Genomic DNA, 25,255 nt, shown 5'->3' with positions numbered 1-25,255 from the left:
GTCCGGTTTGAGCCGCTTCCCTTGCAGCTGGTTGACAGAGGAACAAGGTCCAGACCTCCAGCACGCAGAGCGGTTCCAGTGGGACCTTCTAGCGTGGAGCCGCTCTGGAGTCAGAATCTCAGCGCTCGGTGTAACGAAGGAGAAGATGCTGCAGCGTTTCCTTTTCCTGGCTGTCCGTCATCTTACCAACGCTGTTCTTACTGATATTCTACTTAAGTCAGAGTACCTCAACGTAGTAGTCATGCATCAAATGTGTATTGTATTGTAATAATTCAGGTCGATTACAAGTAATTCCAAGACGTACAGAGTGAGTAATTGTCACTTTTGCTCTGAAGTACATTGAAATATTAATGGGTGTGGACATAAAAAGCCTCACACATGTGTTCAGGTCTCAGCAGGTTGAGAAGCTTCATGTTTGTAATCATATCTTCATAAATGGAGCGGAAAGCGTCACAGGCGAAGGACTGTGGGTGGAAACGGGATGCTGATAAAGTAATGAGCATGGAGCCTGTAACACACACACACACACACACGCACACACACACACACACACACCTGTGAAGGTCTTCCCTCGGTGGATCAGGTGACATGAAGTTAAACAGGCCAGTCAGCTCAGGTGCCCAGTTTCATAAAGTTCCACCCAAGACGCTTGTGTTCCCTTTAACGTGATATTATTCTGATCCGGATCCAAAGATGAAAAATGAAATGAACAACGTGAAACACGTTTCGCCCGGGAGCTTTGTCGTCCACCACGGAATCCAAACCATGTTGGAATATTAAATCTTATGATTAGAATCAGAGGATGTTGATTGATTTATTAAACTAGATTTTTATTAAACCATAATAAAATAACTTAATTGTTGCTTCATTCAAGTTGAGGTGAATCTTTCTCTTGATACACCCAGAAAAACCAACATGCACAGACTCACAATCCTCACAGGCTGTTTTGATTCAGAGGAATGTCCGCACACGCACACGCACACACGCACACGCACACGCACACACGCACACACACACACACACACACACGCACACGCACACGCACACCGATTTATTTTTGATCACCTCCATATCTCACACACCTGCATCTGGCAAAAACAGACCGGTCTTTGTCTCCGATGGGACACACTGTCCCCGACATGCAAACGGCGCATTACTTCCACGTCCTAAACACACACAGAGGAATGTGCTGCTGCTCAGCGCCTCCACGCCGACTACACAAGGCGGGAAGCGCAGGAGGACAGAGAAAGACGGCGAGACGTTCCTAATAAAACTAGAGGGGACACGAGAGACGCGGAGGAGACGAGGACAGAGAGACGAGACAAAGGTTGTGAAATCTTGTGCTCGGCCTTTGTTCTGGAAGCTTGGAGGTTTCTGGCGTCAGCCGCTTATTTATGGACCTTATTGCACATCTGGCCTCCAATCAGTCTCCTTCCCTGCCTCCTTTTACAATCTATCCTTTCATCCCTCTTGCCTCCTACATTTGTATCACGACCTTTGACCTTTCCTTGTTAGGGAGGAAGAGGAAGAGGTTAACTTCTGCACTGAACACACACACACACACACACACACACACACACAGGTGTTCCCTGTGGACTGTGTGTCTACAAATCTATACGTAGATAATTATCTTTCACTTCAAATTAACAGACGGCGACACGATTAATGCAAACGGACTCTTTTCTAATTGAACCACGTCGGGTTAATTGAGGTCAGTGGACAATCATTTCAAACGTGTTTAAATGTCTCCGTTTGTTACAGACAGTTGGTGCGGTGGTGTCCTGTGCACACGTTATGTCGCGTCGTTCATACTCTGCGTTACACACGCACACACACACACACACACACACACACACACACACACATTAAACACAGTGCAACATCAGCATATTGTCTGACACACTTTTGTTTACTCAGCTCTGCTGTTTTCCTGTCGGACAAAGAACTGTAAATGTTGTTTTTGGGAGCTTGTGTGTCTGTGTGTGTCTGTGTGTGTGTGTGTGTTTAGCAGGTTTTTATAGTGATTGGACCGAACACAAATATATTTTACTCCGACAAACATTTAAGCATCGCTTTCTTTTTCTTTGTGTTTGTCATTTGTTCTCACACTTTAAACGTCTTAACAAAACAGCCCAAAAGATGACACACACAGACACACACACACACACACACACACAGCGGGTCAATCTGCAGTGTAATCACAAAGGTTAACGTTTAATGAGTTATTATTACCGAACCCCTAAATCACACACACAACCGCAGCATTTGTCGCACATTGTGTACTTTATGTGTTCCTTTAAGAGACCTTCACGGAGCTGCGTCTCAATGGGTTCCAGGTTTTAAAAGCTGTGGGACTGAGGTGATGGACAGGTGGGGGAAGGGGGGGGGGGGGCAGTTAAAGGGTCAGTCCCCCCAGATTACAAAAGGCAAACCCGGGTATCTTTTGTCCCTCATGTGTAGCGTCTCATGGCGGAGACGTCGGCCACCGGACTGATGCTTCATTTGCATCCGAGTAAATCCTGCAGAACAAAAAGCCGCGTTGGAGTGAAGGAGGATCTTTGTGCGTCCTGGTTCCTCGTGTCACCCTGAAACACACTATAAGAGTATCAGTAACTGAGCCCGTCCACACACATTTGGATCTGCCAGTGTGTGTGTGTGTGTGTGTGTGTGTGTGTGATATTCTAGTAAATTAGACCATCAATCAAACAAAGGAAGCAGAAAGAGAAAAAAATATCCTCGCAATAAAACAAAGGCGGGGAAGCAACATGTGGCATTATTTAACTGGCCATTGAGAGGAGAGTGTGTGTTGGTGTTTGTGCGTCCTCGCAGAAGGCCGACTACACTCTGTTTGGGCCATTATTTAACGCTGATTGTGGACTTTCAGGGGGCAGAGGTTTATTGGGACTTTTTAACCCGTCGTCGTGATATAAGGGGCCATTCGGTAAAGTGATTACAGGTATTACAAACCTAATTTGTGCTAGTTGAACCAAAGAGTTTGGATCAGGACTAAATTTGTCTGAATGGATTCAAGGTTGTAATTTAAATACGTTAAATTAAATGAATAAAATCAGATCAGTGTTGTGATTCAGCACATGCTGTGTGTTGTGTCAAAAGTTGCATCGGCTGGTTCAGTTTGACTTCGATAAGTTGGAAGTGAACAGGTCTCCTGGTCAGGTGTACAAAGTACACAGCGTACAAAGTACACGGTGTACAAAGTACTGTACTACAAAGTGTACTCAGGAAAGGACTAAAGTTTGCGTAGTAAAACAGGACGCAGGATGAAGTTAGAGATGCTCGATGTTGTTCCAACTGACAACATTTAAATTGTGGTCTGTTGTCATCACACATGAGTGTAATTATGTGTGTGAATGTGTACATCAAACCGACGTAAAGATGTTGTGGCAGCTCCATTTAAAAAGCTGGCATTCCAGTCATCGCACGCGCACACACACACACACACACACACACACACACAGTGTATGGGCAGATAATCGCTTTGCAGGGGCCGCAGTAGAGCTTTGCCAGAGTTCTGTCTGACTAAAGGATCCATTAACCACACACACATATGAGGAAATACTTCATCACTGACATACAAAAATAGAAAATTAGGCAAACGGACACCTACACTAATACCAGTACAACGTCTCAGGAACACACACACACACACACACACACACACACACACACACACACACACGGCCGTGTAAAGAGAACCATCAACGTGCCATCAGACATCAGACCTGTTAAATGCACGAGGCGCCGTGCAAAGACACGTCCAAACTCTCTGGCAATTATTCTGTAATCTGTTCACGGTTGGGTTGGAGGCAGTGAGGAGAGGTGGAGGAGGAGGAGGTGGAGGAGGAGGATGGACAGGAGAGAGTGCAGCGGCCCCTCGGATTGATTGATCAAGACGCAGAGAGGTTCAAACGGATTTATTTTGTTTCTCTCGACGAGCGCCATGACGTCGTGAACACCGTGAAAACTACAGAACGAAACAGAAGAAATACACAATGCTTCTATGTAGTTTCAACAATCAACTTATACAAAATAACGTTTACACTCGATACAAATCATTTGAAATACTAGCCAAAGTGAAATGAAATATGTTTAAATCGCTATGACAAATAAAACACCACATGCATCCTTCATACCTCAGTCCGCTCTCCAAGGGCGCTAATCAAAGGAATTTCCTCCACCTGCTGGCATCTCCTTTTGAAATGACAGGTACCAACAATACAAAATAATGAAATAAATTACGATTTAAACTCTTTCTTTACATCATTCGAATGTATTTAACACGATACATAACTAATAAATTTACAAGTTTTACCGTTGCTTCGACGATGCGTGACTTCCACGTTGCAAATGGTAAGTAGCAGGAAGTGAGCGTCACAAAAAACATAAGAAGAAGAAAATGGCGCTTTTCAAAATAAAAGCAGAACGGACCTTGTTAACACATGAATAAAATATTGTTTTACAGGAGAATTGCAATTTAAATCAGACATTTACAGAGAGGGACACAGAAACTAAAACAGAGACACAATCAGCGGTGCCACAAAAACAGCTGTGTGCGAGTTCAAGGTGACACAAACATCAAGGGTCGAATACCTCTGAAAGGGTTCATTATGAACTCTAAATGTGTATTCACAGAGGAGCACATGACATCCTGCATCAGCGGGTCTGCGATACGTCTTTGTCTCATCCAGAGAGGCTGTGTGTGACATTACTGCATGCCGGTGTGTGTGTGTGTGTGTGTGTGTGTGTGTGTGTGCAGTGGGCCGTGATGCTGTTGCTCCGGTCCTGCACCACGGAGTGATGCTAACTAGTAGCCCGCTGTTCTCTCTGCTCATGAACAATAAAGATATTCTGTGGAGACGAGAAGGTGCCGATGAGAGGCAGAGAAGACCGAAGGCCGTGAGTACGATGGAGGTTGGGAGGGAGAGTGAGGAACTGAAGAAAGAATTAGAGGAAAGGGAGTTCAGCGCCATTTATCCAAAGCGACTTACATTACATTTTTCACCCATTTTTTTACGGGGGGGTTTAGGTGTCTTGCTCAGGGACACCTTCAACATGGAACGTAGGGCAGTCAGGACTCGAACCACCAACCTTGTGCTGCCCAGCGACCCCCTCTTTACCCCCGGCGCCACGGCGACCCAGACAACGGCCGTCCACCAGTTCTCAACGTCCCTTTTGGTTGTTACCTCTTAACTCACGAGAGGATCGCGAATCGAAGGTTTTACACGCTGAACTTCAACGGTTTCCAATGTGCCGCTTTGTGCTTCAGCGAAACGATGGCCACGCTTCCATTTTCACTCTTTCAATGTTTGTTTGGCCAACCGGTCATTACTTCTAAGAGATGGCACGTTTCTTTCCTTGTCTTGCGACACCCTGCAGAGCCGGGGTGTGACGTGATGCAGCACCGTCGTAGCAGTAGTGAGAAATGGTTCAATGCCATCTGGAAAGTCTGGCTGTTGAATCAGTCTGTTGCATTCATATTGGGATGTAGCCAGCAGGAAGTGAGCGACCTTCACCCATGGTTCTAGCAGATAGATGTTCTAGTTAACTCACCTGGTTAGTGATGCAAACGCAGACGTTTGTGAAAACCAGTGAGAGGAGGGACGACACGACATGTGAGATTGTTACCTTGTTTTTTCTTTGTTCTCCGTCTTGTTCATTGGAGTCGCTCTCCTCCATCGTCCTCTGTATCTTTACCCAACACGGAGGCTGTGTCTCGGGATACGGATACAAAGCAACACCAGAGGTTTCCACAAAGGTTCCTCTCTGTTGTGTACCTCTGGATGTCATTACATCCCATTCAGGCTGCTTGCTTGTCTCACAGGATCGTGATGAACCCCCTCCAGGAAACGCTGGAGGGATCCAGGCGGATCCAAACAATGGATCCCCCCCCCCACCACCAGGCCGGCCACTCTCAGGTGTGAACATGGCAGTTCACCTGAAGACGAGCCCACGCTCAGCAGAGATGAAAAGAGTTTCTCACAAAGCTTCGGAGAACATCTCCACTGATTCAATGAGAAGTGAAAATGCAAACTGAGACCAACAGCTCAGAGACCATGAAGGTGTCTCCATGAGCCAGTAGAGGGCAGCAGAGCCCCCCACCCCCACCCCCCCTCTAGAGAGACCTGACCCACACTGAAAAGTCTGCTGTGCTGAACAACTGTGGAGGAACTTTAAAAGCGCTCATAAGCAAATCATCTGGACACACGAATCCATGTCAAGTCCTCTGGAAGGGTCCTTTAATCCCACCATCACCTCCACTCCATAAATGAACCCGAGGCTTCTGAATCCGAGTGTTGATGGTCTATCAAGCCATTGTGGTATTTGCCAACAGAAGAGAAACAAAGCGGAACATTCCGCTCGAACGGGTCGGTCCGTCAGCGCGGCATGAATCAATGACGCTGACACATGGAGACTCCCCGAAGATGATGGATCGGGGTATTTGGCTCGTGAAATAGATGGCCCCAAACCAACTACACCATCACAAAGTAAATCGTTAAGATGATGTACGGGCCGTGATGAAAAGAGCAGAGTTGCTGGGAAATGAGCTGAAATATGGACTGAGAGCTTCCACTTTTATCCGCATGTGTGGGAAAGAATGCGAGGTTTTACGCAGCAGAGTCTCTGCGCGAGATAAGGGCAAGTTTGGAGAGGGAGAGAGAGGGAGGGAGGGGGAGAGGGAGAGAGAGGGATTTTGGGGAAACCTAAGCGCAAGTGTGTGTACCTCAGTCTGCGCGTTTTCTCTCCCCCCTCCCACCCCCCCCACCGCCAGTGATTAGGCGAAGCGCTCCCCGAGGCGGAGGGATGTTCCCTGGGAGGAGGTTACACCCAAGCTGAACATTTTCACCTTGGAGCGTTTGGAGTCCGGCTGCTGACCTCCCGTCCGGCAGCGTTCACATCCGCATCCTCCTTCCTCCATGGAGATCCCGACTGCTCGATCCTCTTGACAAACTTTGGTGAACTTCTACAACATCACTTTTTTTTTTTGTTATCCAGCGACCTCTCTTGACCTTTTTTTGGGGGGGGATCCTTAACGTCCACAGCGAGCGCTTCCCGGACTTCCAGCTGCCTTCGCTCCGGGAGTTCTGCGCGGATATCATGCCTCCGATGGCACCGGAGGAGCGGGCTTCGCTCCGCCGGGTTTGGGCTCTGCTTTCGGCGCTGCTGGTGTGCGCCGCCTCGGTGACTGGATGCCCGCACAAGTGCAGCTGCTCCGGGTCGCATGTGGACTGCCAGGGTCTCGGTCTGAAGAGCGTCCCCAAAGGAGTGCCGAGGAATGCCGAGCGCCTGTAAGTGTCACTCAAGGCAAATCATATATACGTATATACATGTATGTGCGTGTGCGTGTCATCGGCTCTCTTAAATATGAGCGCGTGCCCCGCGGCTCCAGGGCGCGCGCGCGCTCTGCCACCCTAAAGACAGCAGCGGGTTTGGTGCGTGAAAGCATCCCGTTGCCTTCACGGCCGAGCGGACGTGCTCGGACTCCGGTGCAAAACTTTTAGGGTGAAGTTTCAAACTTCACTAAATGAAAAAGTCACGAATTTCTGAAGCCGCGTTCTTCATTCGTGAATCAATACATTCTTTTTTTTTAAACATCGTTGTGTTGAGTTGATGTCAGTCACTTTTAATTTGAAGGGAAAGAATCAATTTCACTTTGAGAGAAATATTAATTAATGGTTTTTATTTTGCATTAAATGTTATTATTATTAAACTTCAATCAGCTCACACAGCTGCGTGACTTTGCCATAAATTGGGGAATGGGAATAAATATTTCTAAATTTCTAAAAAAGTCAATAGAGGTGTCGTTTCAAACTTGTAGGCGCAATAAAGTGGGAAATACTGCAGTATTTCTGCGCAGAGCAGCGGGCCGTTGCTCCTCCTGGCTGAAGGAATAATGGATGGTGCACGTTACACTGCCCGAAAGTTCACCAGTGACCCCGGCGAACGGAGGAAGTTAAGAAAACAGTGCTGAGCAGCTCCAGGGCGAGTAATTCGCTTTTTAAACGGGTCAGGAGAAAGGTGAGAGGACGCAGCGAGCCCCTTAAAGCTTCTCGTAATCTTCCCTCTCTGCAGTTGAGGCGACTTGTTGAAATCCTAAACAACGGTTTTCCTCTTGAAGAATTACTCTCTGTGTGTTTTGGGGAAACCTGGTGACATTTAGGTTCAAATGGTATTCATTCCTAAGGCCGAGACGGACCCCCCTCCGGCCTGATCCCGACACGTATACACCCCCCCCAGCCACACACATGCACTCACAGACTCACCAATGGCGTTAAGGTATGGAAGTGATTACGCACGATAACGGAGCAGCCAGAAGCCCCGCAGGGGATCACCAACAGACCCTGAGACAACAAACACAATCAGCCGGCTGCAGAGGGAAGTGGGGGGGGGGGGGGGGAGTCAGGGGGGCGGGGGCTAATGGGTAAGAACACATGATTAGCATACGTTCGTGCACTTCTTACTGTTGCACGTGTTTGTCTTAGATGTGTTTGTGTATTCGTGTCTGCTTGTGTTGGCCGGTGTGATTTCGTTGCCGTGAACAACGAGGCCCACGACCTCTCGCCCCCCGACCCCCCCCCCAGGACCTGTCGGCTTTAACACAGCAATCCCCCAAAGACATTTACACCCCAGCAAAATAAATAATTAGAGCAGGCTGTAATGGAGAGGTGGGACGGGGAAGGGGGGGGGTCCCCCGGGTGGAATATTTAGGATAGCCCCCCCCCTGTGTTTATGTTTCTCTGATTTATCCAGGTCAGTGTTTCAGCTGCTCCTCCCTCGCTCAGTCTGAGATGTGAAACACTCGGGTGGATTCCGTTCTGAAGGTCACAGCGGACGTGGACGTCTTCAGGTTCAGACTCTTGTTGCCCTCAGAAGGAATTTGGCTTTGAGCTCGAGGTCCACGCAGACGTCACAGTTGAATGTTAGTACCGTGGTCACCTTATCCTATGAGGTTTTCTCCCATGGGGAAGTGTCGGTTTTCTTCACAGCCATGTTGAGTTACATGAGGAGGAATCGGGTGGGGGTTTGTGGGGGGGGACTCGCCTTATCTTCAGTGGAAAGTCTTCCTCGGCTTCTGCTGCACCGCTTGCTTTATCGCTCGGGCTGAAGCCACGTGTGAAGCAGTCTTTTCACGCTCCGGGGGGGTCGATGAAAACAAGCTCAGAACAGATTGAGGGAAGTTGGGGGAGGGAAAGTTAAGTAGAAGGCTTCATGGTAAAATAACTTCATTCTCTTTATCCTAGAAGGTCCGACTAGAAACGGGTTAGAGAATCCCCCCCTTTTATTACTAGTAGAAGAAGAAGGAATCCCCCCTTTTATTACTAGTAGAAGAAGAAGGAATCCCCCCCTTTTTATTACTAGTAGAAGAAGAAGGAATCCCCCCTTTTAATTACTAGTAGAAGAAGAAGGATTAGTGAGAGTCCACCTGTCACAACCACCCGATGATTCCCCTCTGAAGCCCCCGTTTCCTTCACTTTTGTCAACAGAGCATCTGGGGGAAACAATAGTGGCCTCGACAGTTCACTTAAAACACACAGACACACACGCACACACTCCCAGGCCGCCTCGCGGACCACCTCAGGCCAGCCGGCTGCGTAGATGTCCTCCTCGGAGCCACTTGAGACCTCATTTGCATGTAATTTGGGTGGAGGCTTTCGGGGGAGGCTTAACGGGCTTAACGAGGCCGGGTAAAGTGGATTGGAACACAGGGACGGCTTTTCTCTCCGGGGTCCAATTCACACCTGCCCTACAGGGACCGCATGCACACACACACAGACACACACACACACACACACACACACACACACACACTGGAGTGTTGATCTTTGGAGCTGCAAATTCCAAACTGTTGCCCCAACTGCAGGGAAATGAAGGCCGTAAACTCTGAACGGCGCTTTTATTGGTCGAGCTGGAATCAGAATAATGTCTTCTGAGAGGAGCCGGGGGGGGGGGGGACATGTATGATCACATGTTATCTGTATGTTGGACTGAGTGTTGATGGCGTGTGTGTAGCCCGGTGAGTTCACCGCTGGAACTTGCCTGAGTCGACTCGACACCAACTCGTTCTGATTTTAACCGCCTGTTCTTCTTTGCGCTCTGTAACGGCACTTTGAGGATGTTTTGGTGGGATTATTTCAAGCGACGCCTTCTCCGCTTTCTTCCCTCTGGCACGGGAGACAAAGGTCCTCCACTTTCCTGTCCAACTCTTCGCCTCAACGTCACCTCGTTTTCTCTTTCCGATGCCTCTCCTACTTTCTTCCCGTTCCCCAGCGTTCCTTTGCTCTCCATCGTGATGACGTCATCCATTTCTTATTCCCACCCTCGCCTCCTCCTTAAACCCGTCGCTCTCTCGGACCTCCACCTCCTGCTCCAACACACACACACACACGCACACACACACACACACACACGCACACGCACACACGCACACACACACACACGCACACACACACTCTCAGTTTGCCAGCAGCGACTTTTCACAGCTCCCATTTCCCCTCAGCGTGCCAACCTACCACGGAGCGCACACTCGCATCCTGCCACTGTGTGCGTGTGTGTGTGTGTGTGTGTGTGTGTGTGTGTGTAGAATGGACCCACACTCGCAGCAGCCTCTGCTTCTGGTTTATCAAAGCTTGGTGTTTATTGGTCAATGGACGCTGTAACTTTCCACGGACGAGTCTGTTTCAATCCTCACCTTGTTCATGAAGCAGAACGGCTCATTGTGCTGATTGGCTCCCGTCCCTTAAATGAGGAAGTGATCTGATTGGATCCCGTCCCTTAAATGAGGAAGTGATCTGATTGGATCCCGTCCCTTAAATAAGGAAGTGATCTGATTGGATCCCGTCCCTTAAATGAGGAAGTGATCTGATTGGCTCCCGTCCCTTAGATGAGGAAGTGATCTGATTGGCTCCCGTCCCTTAGATGAGGAAGTGATCTGATTGGATCCCGTCCCTTAAATGAGGAAGTGATCTGATTGGCTCCCGTCCCTTAGATGAGGAAGTGATCTGATTGGCTCCCGTCCCTTAGATGAGGAAGTGATCTGATTGGCTCCCGTCCCTTAGATGAGGAAGTGATCTGATTGGCTCCCGTCCCTTAGATGAGGAAGTGATCTGATTGGCCCCCGTCCCTTAAATGAGGAAGTGATCTGATTGGCTCCCGTCCCTTAGATGAGGAAGTGATCTGATTGGCTCCCGTCCCTTAGATGAGGAAGTGATCTGATTGGCCCCCGTCCCTTAAATGAGGAAGTGATCTGATTGGCTCCCGTCCCTTAGATGAGGAAGTGATCTGATTGGCCCCCGTCCCTTAAATGAGGAAGTGATCTGATTGGCTCCCGTCCCTTAGATGAGGAAGTGATCTGATTGGCTCCCGTCCCTTAAATGAGGAAGTGATCTGATTGGATCCGGAGCAGTTTGTCTCCCTGGACAGGGTCGGGCAAGTCAAAGAGGCATTTAACGTCTTTAACCTGTGTGTAAACCAGAAGGCCAGTCGGCGTACGCTCTGGCTACTGGAGTTAAAGCCATCGGCGAGCCGCCTCCCCTCAGTGGCGGTGATGTAATACATGTGAGGGGCAGCCCGGGGTTATTGCTCTAGCAGACGAGTCTAAACCGAGAAGCGGAAGCCACAATGAGCGCGCTGTTCTCAGACGGCCTCTTTAATGTCACGCCGATCATCTGTGGCCTTCTGCTGGGATCCATTTTGTGCAGCTTCCAACAATCTCTGATTCAGTTATGGTCCGGCAAATGGCCCCAGTGAGGGTAACCAATATTTAGTCTGTAGTGCTGGGTCAGCCGGTGATCCTCCTCTCCTCGGTCTACCAAGGAGGCAGTGGGCCGCCACTGACTCATTACAGCGCTACACACACACACACAACACACACAACACACTCGCTGGCGCACGCACAGGAAAATACATGCAGACCAACGAATGCACACTTGCGTCGACGTGCACGTGACTGTCCTGCACTTGCGAGGACGGCGTGTGACATAATGCATTCCGAGGCCCTTAGCCTAACCTTCTTCACCGCCGTGCCAAACCCACCCTGAGTCTAAACTTACCCCTCCAGAGGGAAAGAGCAGCGCAACCCGTCCACGCCGCTCGCGCTTCCACATCCACGCGTTGAGGTCTGGCGACGTCGCTGCCAAGAAGAATGAGAGCCGAGGAGTTAGAGAGGCTGGACATGATGTTGAAAAAAAAAGGTCCACGGGCATCGACATTATCTAATGTATTTGTAGGCTTCGCCAGAAGCATCTGAAATCTGTCTTTGCTCCGAAACAACTGTTTGCACAAGAAGTGAAAGCACGCTTCATCAAAGCACCACAGAGAAGTTTTCTTAACCGTGATGGATGTTCACCGCAAATAATTTGGGTGATTATTCCCCAGTTTGCCGTCATTTTAGCTTCAAAGTAAGTTCCTGCCGACCTGGAGTTTGTTTAATACTCTAATAGACGCCTGTGGTCTCCAATCCAAGTGGAATGTGAGATAATTATAGAAAACAATGACAATTTGATTGAGCAAAACTACCAGAAAAAAAAAAAAAAAAAGGCCCCGGTTGTGTGAAGCTATAACTGTCTGCTGACCCTTAAACAACCCTTTGAAACACCGTCACCGCCGAGACGGCACAAGGGCGGAGACACAAGCGCCACGCGACGAGGAGAATGCAGCGTGCGGCCGGATCGGCCGAGCCGGAAGCTGCACCGCTTTGTGCCTCTCGCTCACTTTCTCTCGTTTTGTTTCAGACATCAGCGGCCCTTGTTCTTGTCGAGTGGCCCTTCAGCGGGCCCCTCCGCCCCTCCGCCCCCCAATTCACTCCCAGCACAACAGTAGTAAATCCAGACAAAAGCAACGCAGCCCAATAAACCCGGCCGACCAGACGCGGCGCTCTTGGCGGGGGCCCGAGAGGTCGCCGGGGCAGAGAGGCCGAGGGGGGGAAGCCGTCGTGATCGTCATTCAGTCTTTATGGAGTCAAGCGAGTCCTGCAGCGTCTCATCGGAGGCACTCTGGGCCTTTCAAATGTCAAGAACAAGCAGCTTGTTTTGTACAGACGGAGAGAAATGGGCCCATTATGACAAACGTGTGGATGAAATGCTGAATGTCAGAACGTTTGCGAGCTGCAAAGGCGCCGCAGGCGACCTTATTGAGGATTCTGATGCGGCTCAGACGCTGTACAGACTGAAGCACTTTCATTTAGAGTCATGTAATTACTGTCAATGTTGACTTTAATGATATTATTCAGCTTCTTATGTTTCTGCAACCACACAAATTATATAAAGGCTTTTAAAGGCAAAAGTAACACTTACTAATATTCAGACTCATGGATACTAATGGGAGCCTTCACGTCACAGAGCACGCTCTGCATGTCTGTGTGTGTGTCTGTGTGTGTGTGTCTGTGTGCGATGTGGATGCCCAAAACCTCCAAGTGATGATTGCCGAGCGTGGTTGTGTAACTTCCTATTAGTGTCACTATGACACAGATTCCTAACGGCAGTAAACGGTCACACGGGACACCGGGTGTTCTTGTAGATGCTGGCAGACCCTCGAAGGCAACACAACGGTTTGCAAACAGAGACGAGCACTGGACATGTCGTCCTCTGGAACGTTTGAATTCAACTCAACTAGTAAAATGAGAGCGGACGTGCTGCTTAAAGTGGATAAAAGAACAACGTTGCCATCGATATGTGGTGACAATCATAGCGTTTGTCATTATGTGGCCTTTCTGGAGGTGATACAGTTGCTCTATTACAACATAACTGTGTTAAATAGGTCACGCTTTTACTCCTTCTCTGGTGGACGAGCTATGTGTGCGCTGCGGTCGGGTTCCTGCCATGAGAACTGGACGTGGACCTTCCAGCGCTCCACACACTTAGTGTCCTTATCGGCCTGGAGCTGCTGGATCGTGGGTGTAGATCAGAAGCACTCTGCTCACGCTGCGCTCGGGAGGAAAAGGAAGAAGCCAATTAGGATTCCTCTACGTAACCGCGAGATCCAGAGAGCGAAATTGAGCATACCTTAAGATCTTAAGAGAGCGAGGGGCGGATTCAGAAGAAGAAAGTGAAGCGGCACAAGAGCCTTGTGGAAAATAACAGGAGATTAGCGCAGGAAGCGAGCGCATCGGGAAACGAAGCGTTGGACGCAGAACAACAAAGGATGAAAGGACGCAGCGATGGACAGATAGGGACGCATTGGCTGATAGAATGAGAGGCAAAGTGGAAACGATAGGAAATGTCCCAGTGAGACGGAGGAAGGACAGCGAGAGGAAACCGATTCATTCCTCACTTTGGTACCAGACAAACGGAGAAGGAGGACAAAGGTCAAAAAACCCCCAAAGCAGGACGGATTGAAACCGGAGGAGGAGACAAATACACTTCAACGTGTCAATCAATCAGTCCCACGTCCCCCGTGAGTCCATGTCCTCTGATCCGTCACAGCTTAAGATGTGTTCTCACTCTCTGTGGTTTAACCACCAATAAAACTTTGCCGTAAGTGAACCAGGCCCCCACACCCGAACGTGTGTGTGAGTGTGTGAGTGTGTGTGTGTGAGTGTGTGTGTGAGTGTGCGTGCAGTCAATCAGTATCATGGCCCCAAGCAGCCAGACTGGAGGGTTGACTGGTTTCACTGGTCTGGGTTGAGCTGCCTTTGTGCAGGTTTCCCAGAGCACCTGCTGTTTGCATTCTTGTCTTATGCCGCTCGGAAACTCACACTCGCACACAGACACACACACACACACACACACACACACACACACACACACACACACACACACACAGACACACACACGCGCGTCTTCCCTCCTTCCCGCCTGCAGTGGAAACAAACGGCGTCGGAGCTTTTGTGCTGAAGCCTCGTTAGCTGTCTGACTGCAGCTGGTCAGTTAAAGTAAAGCCAGGTTTCCCTGCTGGGGGGCCGGAGGGGGGGGCTGGGGGGGGGGGGGGGGATTAGGGAGGGGGGGGGGGGGATTAGGGAGGGGGGGGGACTCACTCTTCAGCAGACCAGGTGCATAAAAATGGCCGCCCTCGCTGGCTTGAAGTCATCCAAGTCCTTTGGCTGAAAGTGCTTTTTCAATCGTTGGGTTCGGTGCGTAAACGGCGTGTACAGCGGCGCTTCGTGGTCCTGAAGTCAAACGGGAACGTCGGCTCTTTTCAGGCGACATTTCCTGCGTGAAACAAAGGCCTCCCTGTTTTGGATTATGGTCCATAACTCCAGGGGAGCAAGACGGGATCTATTAACTCGCATGGAAGCGTTTACCACGGAGCAGTGACATCGCTGTCGATCAGCGACCCCCCCCCCCCCATGCCCCCCCCCCCCCCCCCCCCGGCCCCCCGGGGAAGCGCTGAGGACAATATTGATCCTCTCGGTGTTCTTCTTGATTTACATTGTAAATCGTTTAATGCCACGCCACGTCCCTCGGGCGGTGCCCTTGGTGACTTCAGGGGGGGCCGTGTTTGTTTGAGTGGTTTCCTTGGTGGGAGCACAAGTTTCCACTGCGACCAGGAGAAAGATGGAGATAAGGATGGAGAGATTAGGGGAGGAGGCGCAGAATGGGGAAATGTGGCCAACTGCAAAAGAGAGAGAGAGAGATTGAGATAAAAGAGGAGAGATTAAGGGGGAGGCAGAAGAACTGAGGGAGGCAAAGAAAACGTGTTTAGTCGACTGCGAAAGATAAGACGTGGAAAGAAGGAGGAGAGACTGTAAACGGGGGAGATTAGAGAGGAAAAGAAAGAGAGGGTGAGGCTGGATCAGTGAAGGATGGAGATTAAAGAACGGCGAATAGGGAGAGAAGAAGAAGGAGGAGAAGGAGTGAAGACAGACAGCAGGGGGGTGAGACGGGGGGGGGGGGGGAGATGGAGGCATGTGGAACAGAACAGTTTCTTTCGTCGCGCTGCTCTTTACTCCACCACCATCGGCACCATCACAAAGAAGAGACATCTTCACGTCGCTTCGGTCTGTCCTCAGATGGGAACCATCTCAACTGGACCCCTCAGACTGATTTTATTCCATTATTTATTCATTTATTTATGTGTGTGTATATATAGAGTTAGCTGCTGGCCTCCACTGGCATCAGATTCAAGGCAGGTTCAAGCTCTCCAAGGACCCCCGTCGGACTACGGGACCCCCTTTTAAGCCCCGCCCCCTCGTATGGCTCTTATTAGTGGGCCTCGCCACGGCAGCCTAAAGAAGCCTTTTGAAACCCAATATGGTCTTAAATTGGATTTATAAATGTTTAGGTGTATTATGAAAAACACACACGCAGGCAAAACCAGACTGTTTATGTGCGTCTGAGAGTGGAAGCTCCCAACGCCAGGGTCAGAGAGTCGTGTGTGTGTGTGTGTGTCTGTGTGATTGTCTGCGCTCGCTTGTGTGTGTTTTTTTTCTTGCCCTAATTCCCCGAGTACGACGGCGTTTCAATAAACAGCAAACCCGTATGAAGCAAAGCACACACACACACACACACACACACACACACACACACACACACACACACACACACGCGCGCGCGTACGTAGTTAAAACAGAACGACAGCCAGGAAACACGATAAGCTTTTAAACTCTGACGAGCAGAAAATCATTTCATTCCACGCCGTTTGGTGTGCGAGTTTGTTCCCGTACGGGAGGCAGGACTGTTTGTGTGTTTGGACTTCTGTTTACTTGTGTTTGTGCGTTTGTGTGTGTGTGTGTGTGTGGGCCGTTCTCACGCTCCGTCCTGTTAACACATTGACTAATTTGACTGAGAACACACACAGACACACAAAGCTCGTGGTGATGGAGGGAGACGCCGCGAGGAGGATAAATGATAAAAACCCTTTTTGTGTTTCTCTCCGCAGGGATTTGAACAGGAACAACATCACCAGGGTCTCCAAAGTGGACTTCTCTGGCCTGAAGAACCTGAGGATCCTGTGAGTGTCTCTCTGGAGGGACTTTGTCTCTCGTTGGCTTCGGCCATGTTTGTTTCTTATTGGGTTCATGTACAGCTTACAGACCTCAAACGTTGCATTCTCACCCGCTCCCTGTTTGTTCCCTCTGTCTGTGTGAGAGAAGAATACCAGCGAGGTGTTGGTTTGACATCTGCAGATGGCTCAAAGCAGATGTCGTAGCTTAGCATCTTTGGCCTCACAGCAGGACGTGAATGTTACGTCAGTATAGACAAGTTTCCTGAGTGAAATAGGCGGGCCGCCATTGGCCTTTCACTCTGCCAACGACTTCCGCTTGTGTCTGCAAAGCACTTCCGGTTAGCGAGTCAGCGTCTTTTACGGTCTTTGGTTTGGTTTGGTTTTCTTAGCGTGCAGAAAAAGTAAACTATGGGTGTGTTACACGCCGACGCGGCTCCGGGACATATTGTGCTGTTCACGGTTGCAACAACTCGTGGCGATTGCTGAATGTTTGGTGGGAAGGAGAATGTTTCCACCATCTACAACGGAAGGCTTATCATTCAAAGTCAACACAGTCTACTAATTATTACGCAGACGAATGTCAGCTTTTTCATAGAAAAAAAAGTAAGTTAATACCTTTATCCATTCCGAAGCTCTTAATAGATATTCATTTTAATATTATATTAATAGATGTGTCAGGGGTGCGCACTTTGAAGGGTTAAATGCATTTAGTGCAGGCAGGCTAGAGGGGATTACTTTTTCCTTTTCTTACTCTTCGTGTTCTGTTATATATTAACACACGGATACATACAAACATCTTAACACAGGCATAAGATGGGCTAACGTACCTTCCAAAGCGCTGCTTTGCAAAGGCTGCATGGCTACAGGTACAGCCTCCAGTCTCCACATCTCCCGTCTTGGTAACCAAAACCCAGGCGTTATGCGCTGAATAGTTAACGGACTGACTTGGTTGATCATATCGTGTAAAAGTACACAGCCCACTTTGTCGGAATGGAGGTACTGAAACGCCTCTGAGCTTTTCAGGTTATTAATTGCATTCCCATCCACCGCCATGGAATCAATAAAATAAGAAAAGATCTTGGATGTTGTGATGCTGGGACATATCGACATGCTGTCCGCCCATGATGTTACCTTACTTGGATGGGAATGGTCAAAACACCATTTTTAACCAGATTTTCGGTGGAATGTTGCCATTCCAAGGCCATTTTTACACCACTACTCAGCCTGCGCCGGAAGTTCTTGGCAGAAACAGGAAGTAAACCGAAAGTGCCCGGGAAACTTGTCTATAGAAGCCAGCAAAGCGTCACGCAGCAGAATCACAGTCTCACATGTTGCTCTCGGCAGAAGGTCGGCCGTGCTGCAGCGATGATGCCTGTGCATCGACCTGAGAGGCCTGCAGAAAATACAGTTTGCTTTATTATACAATATAATACATAATTCAGAGCGGCAGTTAATTCCCGTGTCTGAAAATCCTAATTGCTGCATATTTATGAGGTTGAATCTCTGAGCAGAAGACGACGTGTGTAGCTGGTGCAGAGATGATGGAACGCAGAGAGCGAACTGCTGAAACAAATGTTTCAAATGAAACAGAGAAAGAACAGATCACTCCCACGCCTCTCGGAAAGCAGATAATGCGGAATTTTCATAAGTTGTGCAATACGGAGACATGGAGCGCTACCAGGACCCTTTGAAGGAGAAATCTGTAACAGATATTTGAGATTCCTCCGAGGGGATTCGTACGAAGTCGTGCACATGATACTAAACTGCAAGAACAAGAAAAAAAGAAATCAATCAATACTTTATTTTTCCACATTGTACTTTAAAAGTCTAAAACAGTAGTTGTGTCTCCTCTTCATACCACAAAGAGCCGAACGGACTTGATGTGTCATAACTGGTGATTCATACGTTTTATGCTCAGAGATGTTTTTCGTCTTTTAGACCTCAAAAGGAAAATAAAACAACCGAGCCGGACCGACAACAGAAACACAAAGGCTGCACACATGAAGCTGTCAGCAAACACAGATATATTACACGTATTATGTGTATTAGCAGGAGAAGCCGTCCGACTCCTCGTCTCCTCTCAGCTCCTAATTGACTTCAAGGGCTCTGTCACTGTTTGGCCTCAAGTGGCTCAAACGCGTGTGTGTGTGTGTGTGTGTGTGTGCGTAAGGCCTATAATAACTATAATCACTGTTTGCTGCATGCAGCTTCCCTCCTCGCTCTGTTTAAAGCAGATAAAAATACACTCGCAGCACAAACTGCACTGAGGAGTGGAAATAAGTTCACGTGTGTGTCTGTGTGTGAGTACAAATTGACTACTATAATAGAGATAAAGCTTGTGTCTGTATACCGTACGGGCTGAGAAGGACCGGGGGAAAGTGTGTCTGTGTGTGTGTGTGTGTGTGTGTGTGTGTGTGAGGGACTGCAGCTTGTTTCATGTGGTTGGCAATAAACTGCTGTGACATTTCCCCGCTTTAAATCTCTTAAAGAAATGGGAAGGAGACGGCTTGGGAAAGGGAAGATAGTCTGAGAAAGTGTACACAGACCCCCCTAACACACACACACACACACACACACACACACACACACACACACACACATTGTTACATATGATATAGATAGGGATAAAGAAAAAGGCCTTTGTCCTTATCTGCAGGTATTACTGTTACTTACCAGACCTCTATATCTTCCCCTCTCTGACACACACACACACACACACACACGCACACACACACAAACACACACACGCACTCACACGCACGCACACACACGTCGTGTTGAGTCCTGGGATTCCCGGTCACTTACATGCATCCCATGGGAAACGGTTGCATGTAGTTAAATGCTCCTAACATTTTTTTTTCCCAGGGAAGCTTAATGGCCGACAGAAGTATTTCTCAGCGGCGTGCGAACGTATACAGGCGAGTAATGAGTGATTAGTAGTCATGTGAAACCTGACTTTCATTACGAATAATTCAACATATCAGCAAACCCGACGTCTGCTCCCAGCTGCTCGAGGGGCTCGCTGTGCATTCAGAACTCCACCGTCTCCCATTCTAGAAGAGCTAAATATGCTAAAATCCGGCGGCGTGGCACCCGGCCTCGTTAGAACGCGCTAATCAGACTGGTTGCTGTTCAAGCGTGTTGCGCGTAAACCAGGCGAGGCCTCTTTAATCGCCTCGGCCTCCGTGCTGCTTCGCCGTAGATTCTGCGGCAGCTTCAGGTCCACACGGCAGCCAAAGGGAGTAATTCCAAACAAATTCAGACGTGGGTGAAAATTGGAGTGTGAACGTTTGGCTGCGTGTGCGTGAACGTGGTCTCACCCGCTGTGTGAAGCACGTGAGTCCACGTCATGGTGCTCTCCACTGTCCTTGTTAGGGACCTCCAGGATACTCCAGGGCCTTCACACAGGACAGCATCTGTCTCCATCTGTCTCCATCTGTCTCCGTGATGAATGCCACAGACGGGACGAACCACCCGTGTGTGGTTTCAGATCCTCTGGCCCCCGTTGAATGAACCAGCATGACGTCCATCCCTCATTTGGACAAATAAACTCTCGTGGCTTCTCAAAGTTATGTCTTCATTTCGCTTCACTAGAGAAGCTTCTACCAGGGTGGAGAAAATGAAGCAAGCGCGTTGGCTGAAACTCACCGATGATGCTGCCCCGCTGTGTGTTTGTGACAGACATGTTGATGTCCTTTTATTTGAAAGGACATCATCAATTTAAAGGGAGGTCGTGCCAGATATCGTCCTCCCTCAATGGTCCTCTCGCTCGATCCATCTCCTTCATTCTGCGTCTCTTTGAGTTCTTGTTTCCTCCGTCTCCGCCTCCTCCTCGTCTCCTTCCCCTCTGCGTCCGTCTCTCCCGGCGTCCTCGGGATGTCCTCGCCCCCTCCTCTCACTCAGGAGATGTCGCTCTCAACGTCCTCAGACAGAAGACATGAACATGCGCATCTCCAGAGATGTTTTCCCTCCTTTGCTCTTCACATCTGGAAGACCTTATATCCCCCCCAAAAAACATGACAGCCCACTCGGAGCATGGGAGAGACAAAAGGGATGGACACCGGGGGGACGGAGACAGAGGAATGGAGGCCAGTGAGGGGTGGAAGAGGGATGGTTGCTAACTGTTTGTTTTGGCTCACTACATGAGGACATTTGTGAAGTGCTGCGTGTCTTTGCTTCATCGCAGCTCCTTGTTTAGACAAGCGATTTTTTTTAAAAGTGCAAATATATCTCTGGATGTTTGAAATCTCTTTATTTACTTCTGCCGAGCAGCTTATGTTTGCTCTGCCCAGAAGACGAGATGCATCTCCTTCATTGCTCTGACCGACTCCTGGTCCTCGTGTTTCTGCATTGTTGGTTGAATTATACGATGATGCTGTTTTCTCTGTGTCTTTGTGTCCGTCCGCGTAGTCACCTGGAGGACAATCAAATCAGTGTTGTGGAGAGAGGAGCCTTCCAAGACCTGCGGCTGCTGGAGAGACTGTGAGTATACATCTGATGTTTAAGAACAAAGAACAGGTTTTCAACAAAAGACACCGGCCGATAAAAAGGCCCCAAATATCCTGGACGCTTAAAAATGTGCGGCGACGCGACTGCGCGAGTTTGGATCAGAGAAGACGTTGTGCGTCTTCTCTCCTCGTGGAGATCGCACAACCATCAGGGGGGCTGCTTCGCCGGTGAGAGGCTCTCGTGTGCGTCAGGAGGGGTCAGAGGTCAGGGGTGAAGGGGGGGGGTGTGCAGCTCCGACGCTGCTCATCAGTGGAAGTGAACGCGGACGACGTTCCATCAAAGGGAGACGCTAAAGCCCCTCAGGTTGAGCGCGGCTGACGATGAGCAGGGTCCCGGAGTGCTTTTCCTCACCGCAGTAATAAATGAAAGGCTTTTTCGAGACGCTCACGTGACGGGTCTCTGGTGTCACGGCTGTCGGGGTGAAAGTTTAGGGGTGAGAGGTCGCGGGATTTGTAGCGTCACAGTGTAGGAAAGGTGCAGCTCAGCTGGTCTTCTGGGGCGAGAATTATAAGGTCGTCTCACCATTGAACCAATGAATCCAACACAGATCATCTGAAACGGCAACGTTGTTTTCCTGACTGTGTCTCTGGATTAGTTCCCTCCCTGCTGGACCTCACTGGGCTTCTGACGAATCGCGGATCGTTTTCCAAATTTCGAGAACGCAGTGGCCGTGGATTTGGTTCCCGAGCAGAAGGAACTCGTCATTAGCACACAAAGGATTCTTCTCTTAAAGCACTGTTTTATGAGCGAACATGTCAAAGTGACTCATGACTGCAGCAGCAGCCGATCAGGCGCTTCTCTTCGGTACCGGCGGTTCTTTCCAGCGACCGCGGCTCGGTTGTTGCTAATGGAGGGAGGGGGGAGGGGGGGGTGGTGGGGGGGGGGGTCTTTTTGGGCCGCAGCTCTCTTTTCCGTTGGTGCGAGGGGAAGTGAAAGTCGGGCTCTCTCCTTATCACCATCGCAGGGGCTAAAAGGTTTGTGTCTGTGTCGTCTCCAGAACAGATTCTACCACGTGACCCCGCCTGTGACCCCCCACCGTGACCCCCCCGTGACCCCGCCGTCCTCCTTTTCTTCGCCTCTTCCCCTCCGCGCCTCGTCTATCAGCCAAAGGCTTCGGGAGCTTGATAACACGTTCACTCCCTCCACGCACGCTGTCCTCAATGTGTCTGCTGCGTCCTCCTCCACGCGGACGCACACGGACGCACACGCGTGTCTGCCTTGTAGGCCGACCTCCGTCGTTCCCTCGTAAATGACGACGGGCACGTCTTCATTTTCACGCCGGGTTCAACCTGCTCGAGCAAACAATGGTGTTCCGTTAGTGACCCGCAGGAAGGAAGGAGGGCGGCTTTCCTTTCATATTGTTTGAGAAACAAAAAAAATGAGTTTGCGTTAATAAAAGGCTTCAGTCTCATGTGTGCACGCTGACTCGCTGTGATGTACGTGCAGGTCGAGAGGACGGGTTCATGCACGACACCGAGTGGCCTTCACCGTCGGTCTGAAGGCACGTTTAACAATAAGGACCCTCATTCGGCCTCTGCTCATGTCGTGAATAAACACTTATTGGATGTGAAGAGTCTTATTGTGAAGAACAGATGTGGGCCTGTTTACATCGGCTGCAAACATCTGACACTGCTTGTTTATCTGGACCGATTGCAGGACGGATGAGTCCTTTTCATTGGGGGGGGACGGGGACTTCTTCTCCCCAGATGTGCATGTGATCACATCTCTCCATTAAGTGACAAAATATACCCTCGTGTGCTGAGAAGTGAACGCAGCTTCAGAGGAGCCAGACGTTCGCTGGCGGGTCAAAGCACGCGAGGGGATGACGGCCTGTAGAGAGCTTACAGGACCGTGACCTGTGACACGCGCACACAGCACAACCTGCAGGGCGTCATCGCAGGAAACCACGCCCACTCTCCCAGCGGTTTGACCTTTGACCCGGCAGCCAGCCGCTGACCTTCAGGGCGACCCGGTCGCCTGGCAGCCGATAGTTCAGTCAACACGAGGGCCGGGACCGATTTATGAGTTTGTGATGCTGAGGTTTCTCTGTTGAGCATCACGAGGCGTTCAGGAACCTTTTTAATGGGTGTGTTTCTCCTCTCGGCTCACAGGCGCCTGAACAGAAACAAACTGCAGTTTCTCCCAGAACTTCTGTTCCAGTCCAACCCCAAACTAGGACGACTGTGAGTACACCTGTCTGCATTTTACACCTTCCTCTCCCTCCCTCCCCCATCCCTCTCCCTCTCTCTGGTCTTTGTTTGATGTGTTACACGATCCACTTGAAAACACGACCACGGTGCGATGTCAGAACTTATATGCGGGTTGAGGGTTCAAGTCCTGCGCCAGGTGTCACAGTGCCGCTCTGTGCTCCTGCGGGGAGGTGAGAAGCAGTGTGTGTGTGTGTGTGTGTGTGTGTGTGTGTGTGTGTGTGTGTGTGTGTGTGTGTCTGGGGTGGATGTTTTGGTTGGAGCTTTGATGAATTTTTATTCCGGAATATGGAGTTTTCCCAGAGAGAAGATGTCATACTGATGTAGAGAATGGTTGGTTTACCCGTCTCCCACTCCCAGGTCCTCGCTCCCTCCCTCCCTTCCTCCCTCCCTCTCTCTGTTTCCTCCCATGTGCCCTTTCCTTCTGCACTTGTTTGCACTGGGGTTTTCTATACGTCTTCTCCTTTGGTTGAAGGTCCTTTCTAAACCTTATGGCCCTTTTTGTTGCCTTCAAGCTGAAGCCACACACTATGTGTGCGTGTGTGTGTGTGTGTGTGTGTTTTCCTCTGGTGCATGTTAGCTTTTAACTGCTTGTGTCTGCAGTCTTTTTTTATGCTTGCTTCAGCTTATTTAACACGTGTTTCCTAGTGTGTGCATGCATGCACCATATCGATGTGTGTGTGTGTGTGTGTGTGTGTGTGTGTGTGTTGGGAGAGGGAATACCAGCGCTGGGACATTGAACCTCTCACTTCTCTCACCCACTTTTATAAACTTTCCATGAGGCAGAACGCCTTGTAAGCTACTTTAATTTTCCTTTTTAAAATATTATTCTATGAATGGTCTTTTTTTTGGAGTTTTTGGCATAATTGAAGTTGTAGCTGTTTATGAGATAAAACAGACGAGTGGAGCCACAAAAGGGAAAAGGTGTCACAGATGGATGCCTTTTGGATGGAACATAGTAGGTCTGTAACGCTGGAAGGTCACGTCCCTCACAGGGACGGACAGCTTCCACGCTGTGTCATAATAAGTGTCCTCAGAAAGTCTGAACATGTCCTCCGGGGTTCAAAGCGCCAAAGCCTGGTTGTTGGTGGGTAACGTCTGATTATGCTGCATGTCAGAGATGCTTCTGTGAGCAGATTTTGACACATGTTAATATGAAACTCTGACACCGTAAACATCTAAATTTACACTAATTATATCCTGAAAAGTGGACATGTTGTGAAACATGGCTCTCGTCCAAAGAAAAGGAACATTTAGGCTCCTTAGGCTGGAAATACACTTTGAGAAATTGAGACTTTTACTTTGAAACACACTAAGGGACCAGTTACAACAGGCAAATACTGTTGGTGGTTTATGGTGATTACAATAAGGTATATTTTCCTAATGTGTTCTGGCAGAAAGGCCACATACGGTGAGATCTTCTCCGCGGGGGGGAACAGCGTGAAACCCGTTTTACGGACGTCGCGGTGATGAGTGAGATTCATGGCTGCATTTATTTAGTGTTGCTCGCCGAAAGCAAAGAGTCCAAAACCCTCTGGTGTGAACAAGAAGGACACACACACACAGTGTGTGTTTACTTCTTGTTTCCAACCTTTTCTCGTGTTCTTCTTGAGTGACAACCTTATTCCCTCCCCCGCCTGGAT

General features: G+C 49.3%; 1 protein-coding gene and 1 long non-coding RNA gene across 3 annotated transcripts in view; one reads left to right on the top strand and one right to left on the bottom strand.

Moving 5' to 3' along the window:
* Positions 1-1,892: 1,892 nt before the first annotated feature.
* LOC144406259 (uncharacterized) lies at positions 1,893-4,442 on the bottom strand. Of its 2 annotated transcripts, none has more exons than XR_013467471.1 (4): positions 4,331-4,442; positions 4,152-4,209; positions 3,741-3,982; positions 1,893-2,595 (listed from the first exon to the last, which is right to left on the bottom strand). It is a non-coding gene; the product is annotated as an uncharacterized LOC144406259 (long non-coding RNA). The 2 variants fall into 2 exon arrangements; XR_013467472.1 differs by having other exon boundaries at positions 2,190-2,585.
* A 2,276-nt stretch (positions 4,443-6,718) lies between these two features.
* The window catches only part of slit3 (slit homolog 3 (Drosophila)), a 148,405-nt gene continuing 129,868 nt past the window's right edge, over positions 6,719-25,255 (top strand). Inside the window, exons 1-5 of the mRNA XM_078101703.1 lie at positions 6,719-6,971; positions 7,059-7,304; positions 16,831-16,902; positions 21,307-21,378; positions 23,517-23,588. Coding sequence (XP_077957829.1) covers positions 7,114-7,304; positions 16,831-16,902; positions 21,307-21,378; positions 23,517-23,588 — 407 coding nt within the window. The 5' untranslated portion in view covers positions 6,719-6,971; positions 7,059-7,113. The remainder of the gene's footprint in view (positions 6,972-7,058; positions 7,305-16,830; positions 16,903-21,306; positions 21,379-23,516; positions 23,589-25,255) is intronic.

The sequence above is a fragment of the Gasterosteus aculeatus genome, chromosome 4 (assembly GCF_964276395.1).
Source record: "Gasterosteus aculeatus chromosome 4, fGasAcu3.hap1.1, whole genome shotgun sequence".
Lineage (NCBI taxonomy): Eukaryota > Metazoa > Chordata > Actinopteri > Perciformes > Gasterosteidae > Gasterosteus > Gasterosteus aculeatus.
Note: the sequence above shows the minus strand (reverse complement) of the source record. Positions and strands in the feature narration are given on the sequence as shown.